At 33.2% G+C, this 13,017-nt stretch overlaps 1 protein-coding gene across 2 annotated transcripts in view; it reads left to right on the top strand.

The window, feature by feature from the left end:
* The window catches only part of LOC106871767 (vacuolar protein sorting-associated protein 54), a 484,461-nt gene that overhangs the window by 423,589 nt on the left and 47,855 nt on the right, over positions 1-13,017 (top strand). For both annotated transcript variants that reach the window (XM_089359786.1, XM_089359787.1), the window contains 2 exons: positions 3,332-3,412; positions 4,365-4,472. In XM_089359786.1, coding sequence (XP_089215912.1) covers positions 3,332-3,412; positions 4,365-4,472 — 189 coding nt within the window. The remainder of the gene's footprint in view (positions 1-3,331; positions 3,413-4,364; positions 4,473-13,017) is intronic.

Genomic DNA, 13,017 nt, shown 5'->3' with positions numbered 1-13,017 from the left:
GCCTGAAGAAAGAAGCTCGACCACGATGCAATCCACCTCCAGATCTCATCCCAACCCACCTTCCTTTCAGTAACTACTACTTCCCACTTGGTCATCTGACCTTGCTGAGGGCATTTTAATCAAATACAGTTCCCTTTTCTATGCTTCTCTAGCTTTGACACAGCTCCTAACAATAGCTCTGTGGTTTAAATAGATTACAACTGATACCTTTCCAGTTACTTCGAATTGCTCCCACTATATCTCAATGTTCAAGTGATGTTGTTATGTATCAGTTTCTTTTTCTGCGCACCATTTTCATGCAGTTTTGACATCTGGCAGATTATCCCATATTTCTATGTCTTCAATCTTCCTCAGCATCATGACTTTTTGCATCTTTCAAAATAGTCCTGAACTGTTAATTATTTGAAGTAAACCAAACCATTTCCTCTCAACAGTGCTACATCATGTATGAGCAGGAGCCAAGCAGTACAAGTATATTGACCAAACTGCAAGCACCTAATCATGTATTTACCTGATAGTTTTGTCTATTGTTTTTAACCCATCCTCATTTTGTACCATGATGTCAGTGCCTCTATTTTTATTGGACAAGTCAGGATACCATCATCCTAAACTTTTTACAAGTTTGTTTTTAACTGTTGGCATGGTTTACCTTGTTATTTTGAACTTCATTTGCTTCTACCAACTTTTGATGAATGTCAAACTGCATGACTTATTTGCTTTAAACTGCATTTCTGACCAAGTAATTATTTCATCCAGTCTATCCTGAACTATTTACATATCCTTTTGGTCTCTTGTTAGTATTGTTATGTCACCCATGAATGCCTTCATAGGTGATTTCACTTTAGCCTTTTTTTATGAGCAGTCTGCTAATCTAAGGAGCATCTTTATAACAAACACAAACCAAGTGATTGATATTGTGTAATCTGCAGCAATTTCAGTTTCTATTGTGAACCTCATTTTGAAATTGTTATAGTAGCTTCTCATCACATCTTTAATCTTTTCTGGTATATAAAAGAAGTCCATTGCTTTCAACAGTTTGTGTTGTACAGAACCATATCCAAATCAACAGCCATACAACATTCCCTTTTATTCTTCTTTGTGTCTTGTGTCACATCCCAGATTAAAAATGCATGTTCCTCACGCACAAGAATTCCAACCTTCTAGACACTTTTAGTCACACAGCCATTATTTTGTAGATACATACAACCACACTCCTAGGCCTGCACATGTATATAAATATATTATACATCTGTTTGCATCACTACCACCATTCTTGTGACTTTCAATTCATCATGGTGGAACAACTGGATATGTCCTCTGTGGTCAAGTCTTCTCCAATACTCTGTATTACCAGTCAGCATGGTTGTTGTTGTCTCTTATATGAGGTCAGGCTTCAGCACTTTGTCCCAGTCTTTCTTGTTCCCTCTCCCACGTGTGACACTCCTTTTATCAGCTAGCATCTTTCATACACATCACATGCTAGTATAGCCTTTTGCATATCACTTCTTATCCTTTCAGTTCATTAATACTTTATCGGCCCTGCTTGTACACTTACATTATACATCCCGAGAAGCATGTTCACTTTATTTCTTCCTAGTTTTTGTAAATCTTCTGCATTCAAAGCCCATATCTCACTACCATGCAGTATCACACTTTAAATACATGCATCATACAATCTGCTCATTATTCTGTGAGGGAAATCTTTTGTTGCTAGCAAAGATAATAGTTCCCTGCCCATTCTTACTGTGGCTACTATACTTTGAGACTATCCATCTCACTGCTAATTAGATCATCTAAATAGTAGAAATTATCTAGAGAACTTTCTAGTCATTTGTTTCCCATGAGTTCTTATTGTTAATTGTCCCCGTGTACCTGTAGCATATGAAGTTTCCTTTCTTTATTAGTCTGCCTATGACACCACTGCATCTCTAGTGTGTTCATAGTTTACTCTGGGTACACCATGTGGAATTCTTACCTACTCCTTTTCTGCATACTGAAATGACCAGTTCCTAGATGGTAGCAGGGCTCTATCTTATCTCCTATTTACTAATACTTTAATCTTCACTAAGTTAACTTTGAGTTCTCTCAGTTCTAGGTTTTGCTTCCACATCTGGACTTTTTTTTATCTGGCTCCACTACTGATTCAGCTATAAGAGCTATACCATCAGTTTACATGAGTTCCCATAGACATCTGGTCTTTAACTCCTTGGTTATAATTTAGACAACTAGAATGGCCAGAAGAAAGCTGAGGATAGACTGATAAACCCCTACTTGAACACTAAATTCATTGTTGAACTCATTGCTAACTCACTTTATTGACAACACCTTTATACTTGGCTTGTACAGTTCTTACATACATGCCATTTCATCTAATCCTAGTCTTCATAGCGATCCCAAAATTGCACTGTAGGGAACCATTTCAAAGGCTTTCTTTAGTTGAATGAATGCTAGATATAATGGCCTCTTGACTGACCTAAAGATGTGTAGTAGTCCTGGGTAGACAGAAACTGTAAGAAGCCTGCAACATGTTTGTGTATGTGTGTGTGTGTGCATTTTACTATTATGTACTATAAGAACAGATCTATAGATTTTTAACTAACAATGTTATTATTAATGCACACATTCTGTCAATAACACAATATGCCCATAGACAGAAAAAGAAGGAACAACAGCATATGTTCCATTTTCCAGATCCAGAGTTTGGTCTGCAGATGTGCACCTTATTCAACAATTTATCTTGCATGCTATTCATTATATCTTTATTTGCCTTTGTTGTCCAAATTCTTGCTAGTTCTCTCTTTGAGTTATTTCTCTTAGCTATTTTTGTTTTACACACATGCACGCGCTGGGTGGTCAAGGGCTACAGTAGGAGATAGTTGTACTAGGTGCCACACTGTGAGACTGAATCTGAGACAAACTTCTTTCTGAACCATACAACCATGTATGCACCTATATAAACAAAAATTAGCTAAGTATTATGTTGTATGAAATACCATACAAGATAAATTATTGATTTGTTACACTTATCTTTACTTTGAGATAGGGTATACAAATGCCTGGTGACAATTGCCATTAGGCAATTTGTTAACCTTCTCTTGAAGTGTAGATAATGAGAAGGAGAGATAATCTCAAGAATTAAGAATTCTGTAGAATTGACTCACTACCATGGAAATGAAAGTCCTTTTTTATCTGGTGGTAAGAGGACAATTGTGGACACACGTATGTATATATATAAACACTCTGAAAGGCTTATTGTAAAGCTTAAAATGTTTAACACCCTTTAGAACTGAATTTTAAGTTTCTATTAATTCTTTTGTGCTTTTTTTTAAAGGATTACACAGACCACATAGATGAAATATCAAATAAATTAGTTGCAATTATGGATGTATCAACAGAATCTTATATTTTGAAGGTTAGTTTTACCAGTTTTTTTTATACTTTTAAATCACCAGTAATTTAGCCATAGTTTATCTAAGATTACATTATTTAATGTATAGCATAGTAGTTAGTATCAGTGGCTACCATAGTTTTATAAGTGTCATGCTTTATTTCCTTTACATTCTTTTACTTTATAATGTTTTGATAAAAACAGCTTCTTTTTTTAAATTTTGAATGTTTTGTGTTATCTTTGTAACTTCTTAAATAATGCTACAAGAAAGGGGATTAGTTGATTACATCAACCTCAGTACTAGACTGATACATTATTTTATCATCCCTTGAGGGATGAAAGCAATGCCATCACAAGGATTTGAATTCAGAATGTGAAGTGCCAGAAGACATAGCACAAAGCAATTTTTCCAGCTCTAATTTTTTTGCTAGCTTACTACCTTTATAATTTCTCCAATGATTTATAAAAACAGCCATAATGACATAAGTAAAGCCTTTAAACCCAAACTTTAACAGATAAGGGTGCTCAAATTGTGCATGTATGTTGTGTGTTTTCAATCATTATAAGAAATATGTAATTAGTCTAATTACAAACAGAAGGCTCTAAGTTGGTTTTATGTACCAACTCCACAGCCTTGAACTAATCGTCTATTCAAATCAAAATGTTTGATGTTTGATTGTTAATGACATAATCAAATCATCTGTTGCTTCCTATTTAACACTTTTACAAATTTCTTATGCAAAACATTACCTGATATTGCCAACATTGACAAAGATGTTCCCAACATGAACTGTCTTATGACAAGTAACATTCTAGTCAGTAAATATGGCCATAAGGAGATAAATTTAATAGGATCAGGGTTATCTTCCCTTGGGAGATGAACGCACTACCAGTTATATTAACAGATGGTCATAGAAGAGTTAAGAAAATTATCAATTATCAAAATAAATTCTCTGCATTTTATAATGTTTTTCAGTGGGATGCTAAGCCTCCAATGCCATCTCAGCATTTTAGGAATATTTGTAAACAAATGACAAAGTTTTATGAAGTTACAATAGACGTCTTACCTGAACACCAAGTAAAGGTATGTTACATTTTATAATTTACACAGTACCATATATTTATACTCATTCATCAACATTAATCTGCTTTCTCCATGCTGGCATAAGTTAGGAGTGACTTATTATTCTACAAGATATCCTTTCTTTTACCTAATCTTGTTTTAAAAGTAAAATATTTCTATTCTACAGCTCACCACACAAATCTGCTAAACTACATGATGTATTGTCTACAGGAGCTGTAAACAACTTCACAGTTACCTGCTCAATGTCTGTAGGAAGACATGTGGAAAGAGACATATGCACACACACACACACATCTAAGGCATCTTCTTTATCGTTGTAACAGCTGACTATAATGTTGCTACATCAGTTATTGGGTACAATACCTTTCTGTAAACCTGGTTAACTCTATGGGTGACTAGTCCATATCCTACATTGCCAGATATTTTAAGCATCTCAGTGGTGATTTGTGATTGATCAGGGGCTTTCTTTGTCTTTGTATCCATCATTGTTTTATCTATGATACTGCTATCTACTAGGATAGCTAGCCCTTCTTTTGGGATCACATTGGGTATACATCCTTTCTCTTATGCATTCTCTGTGTTTAATATACTTGCATGGTAACATTTCCATGCTACTTTCTTTTTAGAATCACAAAATACAAGTATACCATTGTCCATTTGCTCACACTTCTCACCCACAACATTTCAATTCTCTCTGATAAATTTGTCTTGCAATCTGGAATTCTTCACATTTCTGATTCTCACACTGTAAAACATTGGCAAATTTCTTACTTTCTGTTACTTAAACTTGTTACTTAGCTTCCTTTCTGGCTCCCTGATATGATAATTCTCTGTTGCTAACTTTTTTTTCTAGGCTTGTCTTTTACAACTCTGCTTACCTCAGTTCCACTAGCATGTCACCTTTTGGCTGTCCAAGACTTTGCACCAGCCACAGACTTGGTCTGCAGCCCTCGGTAGATTGTCCCATAGGAACTTCCAGCATTATATGTTATATATATATATATATGTATAAGTTATATGTTTCCTCCTACTTTTTGTCAACTGCTTCAACCAGAATTTGGTCAAAAAAGATGAAGAAAATTTTGTTACCTATGCTGGAGTGGTTAACAGAGAGTGAGAGAAATTCAAATTGAATGAGTTGACCAAGTCTTTAATTGAAGGTGTGCCGAGTGATACAGTAAATCACTGTGATGAACCAGGATCTTCAAAAACAGTTCTTCATCTATTAAGTCAACTTGAGTTAAATGATTTAGTTAGAGACTTGGGTTCAACAAAAGAAAAGTCAGAACTATGGGGCTTCGGGTTGAAACAATAGAATCTTTTCCATGATGGTGTAAAATGCTCGTATTTTCGAAAATGGCATACAGAATTGCATAAATTTTTTACAGAGAAAGACAGTATTTGTTTTTGTTGTAATGGTGAAGGACTCCTATGTGAGATGGAGTATGACCATAATCCTGAAGAATGGAGACTCTTCATAGATTCCAGCAGCAAAGCAAGCCTAAAAGCTGTTTTGCTGCATAATAGCAATCAAAAACCTTCAATACCGCTAGCACATGCTGTAGGATTAAAGAAAACTTATGAATCAATGGATAAAATTTTGCACTTGATTAGATTATTCTCAGCACAAGTGGAATATATGTGGGGACTTGAAAGATATTGGTTGCAAATGGGGTATACAAAGTATCAGCACTTTTTGTGCCTTTGGAACAGTAGAGATGACAAGTATCACACTATGATCAGAAAGAGTGTCCAAGGAGAAGTGGTTTCACTCCAGGGAGATACAATGTTAAATATATCCCTTTAGTTGACCCTCAGGAAATTTATCTTCCTCCCTTACACATTAAACTTGACATGTTTAAGAATTTTGTTAAGGCCATGAATGAAGATTGTGAAGGATTCAAATATCTCAGTGAAAAATTTGTTTCAAGCAAGAGTGAAGCTAAGATCAAAGCTGGTGTTTTTAATGGACCAGAAATTTGCACACGAATTTGTGATGAGCTTTTTCAAGAAAAATTGAGCCCAGTAGAGAAAACTGCTTGAGAAAAGTTTGTTTTTATTGTAAAAAATTTGGCAGGAAATGAAAAATCTAACTACGTTGCAATTGTGAATGGCTTTTTGAAAGCTCATAAGCAACCTGGGGCAAGAATGTCTCTAAAAATTTATTTTCTCCACTCTCATCTTGACTTTTTTCCACCCAGTATGGGTGATGTAAGTGATGAGCATGGTGAACAATTTTATCAAGAAATCAAAGAGCTAGAAAGCCGCTACAGTGGCAGACTTACACCAAACATACTGCTGGTTTTTAAAACGAGAAACAGACATGCAGCATAAGTGTAAAAGAAGATGCCGACGCTATTTTTGAAAAACATAAAATTAATAATATTCACTTTACACTTTTGTTTTGTGTTTTATTGGTTTTAGAGCAACTTGTCCACCTAGTTATAATTGTTCTTATACCAAATAACAGTAATTTATGCTTAACATAACATTCATGAATTTTTACATTATTGTAATTTTGATAGCACAAACACATGACGTGCTAGAGCAAAAATGATTGCAGATTCTGAATCAGTGCTCCCAAATTACCTTCCTCCCTTTGGGCAGTTAAGTAAAATGCTCCCAAATTACCTATGAGCACTAGTTTGTCTAATAGTAGCAAAAATTTTGTCACAAATAATTATCAGTGACAAAAAATATGAATGAGCCTCAAAGAAAATTTGTGTATGTAAAAATTAATAACAAACAGAAAGTTACAATTGGATACAGACGACATCTCAATAATTAACACAGATACATGGAAAAGGATCAGGAGGCCTCAATTAAATGAAACCCCGAAAATTGCCCATGGTGTTACAGGAAAAAATTATATTTAAGGGTGAATTAATTAGTAACATTACATTTTGTGAAAAAATCTTAAAAGCTAAAGCTTTTGTGTTAAATAATACAACAAACTTGTTAGGTACTGACTGGATGGAATTGTCTGATTTATGGGACCTCCCCATAAATCTGTTTTGTAAAAATGTGTATGATTTTTCCTGCTATACAAATAAGTCATCAGACGAATTGAAAAAAAATTTTTTTATATTTTTTCTAAAGTTCTCTCCGATAAATTAGACAACAAACTGCACCAAGACAAAGGTGCAGTTTCAAATAAAAGAAAACACCACACCAATATTTAAAGAAAAAACAAACTGTACTGTTCGCAGTGTTAAAACAGATAAACTTAAAGTTAGAGAGACTAGAAAAAAATTGGAGTTATCCAAAAAGTGGAATATAGTGAATGGGCATCACCAACTGTATTTGTTAAGAAAAGGAATAATATAATCAGTGTGCTGATTTTTTTCACTGGAATTGAACTCAAAGCTTAAGAGATATTAAAACTTAGAGTGGAGTTCAATTCTTAAAAGAGAAGATAGAAGAGACTAATTCTAAAAAGGAGAGATGTTGTGGAAGGATTCCAACCCCTCCCCAAGTGACTAAAGGTGAACGACTCATTGTTATAAAGAACTGTGAGCAATTGGCAGTTCGTGTTGGGAGCTGTTCACTGTGAACCTTTTAATATTGAGCATTGGGTCTCTTGTAATAGTAGCGTGTTGTATATATACTCCCCCCCCCCACTTCACTATATCCAATACAAGGATATAAAATAGACGGAAACTGAAAAAAGCCTGTCGTATATATATTTATATGTGTCTTTGTACCCCCACCATCCTTTGACAACCAATGTTGGTGTATTTATATCTCTGTAACTTCACAGTTCAGCATAAGAGATCAATAGAATAAGTACTAGGCTTAAAAAGAATAAATCCTGGGGTCAATTTCTTTGACTAAAAACTCTTTAAGGTGGTGCCTCAGCATGGCTGCAGTCAAATGACTGAAACAAATAGAAGAATGAAAGAAAACAAGTAAATACATAAATAAATGAATAAATAAATAAAACAATAAGTACACAGATAAATTATAAAAATATATTTGTGTGTGAACTTTGTATGTATGTATATATAGTCTGTAGGCATGTGTCTCTGTGTCTGTCCTTTTGAACTTAAAACCCTTTGCTAAATTATATGAGTTTATTTTTTAGTAACTTTTAACTCTTATTTTACTTATCTTTTCTTTGGCATTACCAACTTAGAATAGGGTCATAACTCACTTGCACTTTTCCAACCCTCCCTTCTCTTCACTTCCTGCTTTTTCTATTTTTCTCACCCACCCACCAATCTAAATTTGTTTATTCTTTTATTTACTTTTCTCATTTTTAAAAATTATTTCTCAATTTATCTTTACTTTATTTCATTTCATATTAAATATTTTTATATATATGTATATGTGTCATATATATATATATATATATATATATATATATATATAGGTTAGTTGAGCTAGAGGTTAAAATAACTGTCTAAGGGATAGAAGTATCCATTACACTACTGGTATATTACCTATATTAAACCATTAGCATCCATATGCAAACATATTATGTTCATAAGTTATAGGTAAAGACAAGGATAAACACGGGTTTATCAAGAATCAAAATTTAAAGAAAATGGAGAAGTACTGATTAGCAACAATTGACTTACATCAGTTATTATTTATTAATTCAATGCAAATAGACTGCATCCCATCTAGCAGCTGTTTCTGCTTCCAGTGTTGTATGGTATTGCCATTGATATGCAAAAGTATGTAAAAATATTAATCACATTTGGTAATAAAACCAATCTGAAACAAAGAGCTTCATCAGAGTGAAGAATAAATAAAGAAGAGCATAGAGAAGAAAAAGGGTAAAGTTGAATATTGTTGTAATCATACCATTTTGCTTATGTATCTCTTTGGGCAGTTAAGTAAAAGACTAAAACAAAATAGCAGTTGGTGGATTAATCCTTTGTACTGGTTGGTGGTGGGGGGGGGGAGTAGGATGGATAAAAAAAATACAAAAATAATTGTGGGATACACCAATAGGTTTTAGTCAGAGAAGGGGTGTAGATATAGTAAGGTTTTATATTAATCATAATAATTTATAATAGTTATGTTTGTAGTGCTAATTAATAGTATTAATCATGATGAAGTGCTAATCGGTTAAATGCAATTTATTTATGAAATATAACATGTCTTGAATGGCACAACAATGCAGAGTGGACTATAATAACTGTTATGATTTAATTATTCATAGTCTGATATAATATTTCAGAATATAAAAATTCCTTCATCAGATATTGCCAGGAATTGTTCAAGTCACTGCTATAATCGAATTATAACCGATTATAGCAGTGCCTCAATCAATTCCTAGCAATATCTGAAGAAGGAATTTTTATATTCCAAAATATTATATCAGAATATGAATAATTAAATTATAACAGTTATTATAGTCCACTCTTCATTGTTGTGCCTTTCAAGACATATTTCACAAACAATACACAATGCTTCCAGCAAACTACAATACTCTCTTGTAATTTATTTATATACTAGTAGGTGGTTTAGCCCTAGATAGGCCAAGATATAATGTTTGATGCAATTGGTCAGTTGAAATTTAAAAACAAAAGACCAGCTATTGAGACCATTATATGGGGTAAGATAAATAAATAAATGAATAGGAAGATGGAGTATGTTGTAAGGGGCCCTAAAACACTTAGGGTAGTAAATACTAGATTAAAAAATAATATTATGGAATAAATATTTTGAGAGGAACCTATTCAGACAGTTAGGAAGTAAGCAGGTTAGGGTTGGAAATGGTCCAACAGTTTATTAATATGAATGTGATATTAGTAAAAACAATTAAGTCTTTTCAGTAACTAGTTGCATGCAATAACAAATTGCGGTTTAAAATCATATTATGAAAATCGAAGGAAACCTTAAATCAAAAATAGTTTATAAAGAAGGAAAAGGCCTGAATACCCAGGGTAAATAATTAGCTGTAAAATATTAATAAATTAAAAGATATATTTGTTTAAAAAAATTTTCATGCTAGATTACATATACATTTAGCAGTATATGCACATACCAAACAATCTGTAATATATATATATATATATATATATATGTAGTGACGTCATATTGGCGCCAAAAAGGCACAGTCGCCATTGCTGCATCCTTATCCACGCATGCGTGGAATTCAACATCTAAAACGTTCCCGCTCTTTTCATTCTCTTTCTCGGCCGGCCGGCCATGAGCATGGACGTGTCAAGCAGTGTCTCCAACATTCCAACTCTGGAGCTAGACAAATAACCTCTCAACATCATTGACGGCGTCTCAGCAACCAAAGGGCGAAGTGCTGCCTATTTCCTCTGTAAATAAATATTGTTGTGTTGATAGTTCGGAATCTGAGTTCTGTTATTTCTACAGATTTAATATAGGAAAGCTGGTGTACACCTAATGGTGTATAACCACTTTCCTATATATATATATATATATATATATATACGCTAAACATACGGATGCAGGCTACATATGTATGCAGACATATATAGGCAAGACAAATATATACAATAAATATCTACATAAATACAAACATACTTACAAATACACACACATAGACATGCATACAAATATACAAAAAATATGTAAGGAAATACATGCCCACATATATAAAAACTATATCTTTTCCCTTTGAACGGCAGATCGAGAAATTAATTTTTTGTAACTAAACACTTTCAAACTTCGGACACTGGTAGAATTTGTCATATAAAACATCTTTTACTCTTAGTGTTGTTGAGAAAAGTTTATATTTTCAAAGTTATTTCATGTTAAAGTTGTCGTATTTCAGTAATTTCAACCAATGAATGACATGTATTCAGCTGAATAAAATTACTGTCGTTGTTTGTCAGCAACAACTATCAGCGGTGTATATTTCGTTTGTCACTGTTATTTATGACATCGTTCATGCATTTGTACTGGTTTTAGGGTTAGAGTTATGGTTTTAAAGTGAACAATGAAGAAATTGGAGGTGGCGGGGGCAAAAAAGTCTTTCCAAAAATAGTAGCTGAAAAACGGGAAAAAAACTAAAAGCAGTAGAAATGCATGAACGATTATGGTAGTGCCATGAAGTAAACATGCTTCAGATACACTCGTTTATTCATACAAATGTAACTGAGATGAAATATGTCATAAATAACAGTGACAAACGAAATATACACTGCCGGAAGTTGTTGTTGACAAAAGACAGCAGTAATTTTATTCAGCTGAATACATGTCATTCATTGGTTGAAATTAGCGAAATACGACAACTTTAACACGAAATAACTTTGAAAATATAAACTTTTCTCAACAACACTAAGAGTAAAAGATGTTTTATATGACACATTCTACCTGTGTCTGAAGTTTGACAGTGTTTAGTTACAAAAAATTAATTTCTCAATCTGCCGTTTAAAGAGAAAAGATCCAAATATATACACATATACATACATACATACACATGAACATATAGAGACATATCTTCACATCAAGATAAATATATACATCATAACGTATATACACAAACAATTTAAAAAGACGGTCTGGTGTATATAATATTAAAATGTTAAAATAAGGAAATTGTTCATTAATTTGATATAACATAATTAAATATGTGTGTAAACAATAAAAATAAACCTTGGCAAAGCTTAAGCTTAATATTTAAGAGCTCCCATCTCTGGTTCAAAGCATTTTTGTCCTGGAACAGGATGAAGAACTTTTCTGAGAAGCAAAGATTACATTTCAGTGGTCTTTTATAAGCTCCATGTCTGTATGATGATGTCTTTTCTAGAATTTCCCAGGTTACATTGAAAGGACGAGTGCCATTTTCTTTGAACTTAGACATGCTTTGCAAGACTAGCTGCTGTCCTATTCTTGGGGTATCAGAAAGAATTTCAGTGGAATAGAATCGAGTTTTGAATGAATTTTCTGAAGCCCCTGTGTATGTTTTATATTCTTGTGAGACATCTACTTGCACTTTGGCTCTATAAACAATTCCTTTTTCAAGACATTTTCTTTCCAATGGACAGCAAGCCATATCATTGAAGTTGCAGTTCCTTACATTAGCTTTGGGACTGTAGTTGTTTGCAATAATTTTCGTGTTATGCTGGTTAATACAAGAGGCGAAGTTTTTTGCAAATATTAAATATTCTATAGAACTTATGGCTAGATTGAAAATGTTTAGAAACTAATTTTAAAAATTCCCTACCTATATTAGTTTTTACAGCAATATTAAATGCAGGGTTAAACCACAAAACTTTCCTATATATATGTACACACCTATGTACACTCCCATACTCACATACAGCATCCATTCACACAAGTACACACCCATCTATGTACCTGAATAATTGTAATATATTTTATTGCTATATTAACACATACATGGGTACTTACATATGCTAGTTTCAACAAATAATCCCCAGTGCAAGTATTAATACACATAATCACAAAAATAATAATATTAATAGCACGTAGATAAGTGCTAACTGCAAAACAAAAATCAAGCAAATACATAACTAAAAGGGGGTGTGGGGTGTCAAGTTAGTATTAAAGTGTTAAATAAATATTTCATTGTGGGAGTGGGTGTAGTGAGATG

This window comes from Octopus bimaculoides, chromosome 11, assembly GCF_046866305.1.
Source record: "Octopus bimaculoides isolate indiv1 chromosome 11, ASM4686630v1, whole genome shotgun sequence".
Lineage (NCBI taxonomy): Eukaryota > Metazoa > Mollusca > Cephalopoda > Octopoda > Octopodidae > Octopus > Octopus bimaculoides.
The sequence above is the reverse complement of the archived record's forward strand: the minus strand, read 5'-3'. Positions and strand labels throughout refer to the sequence as shown.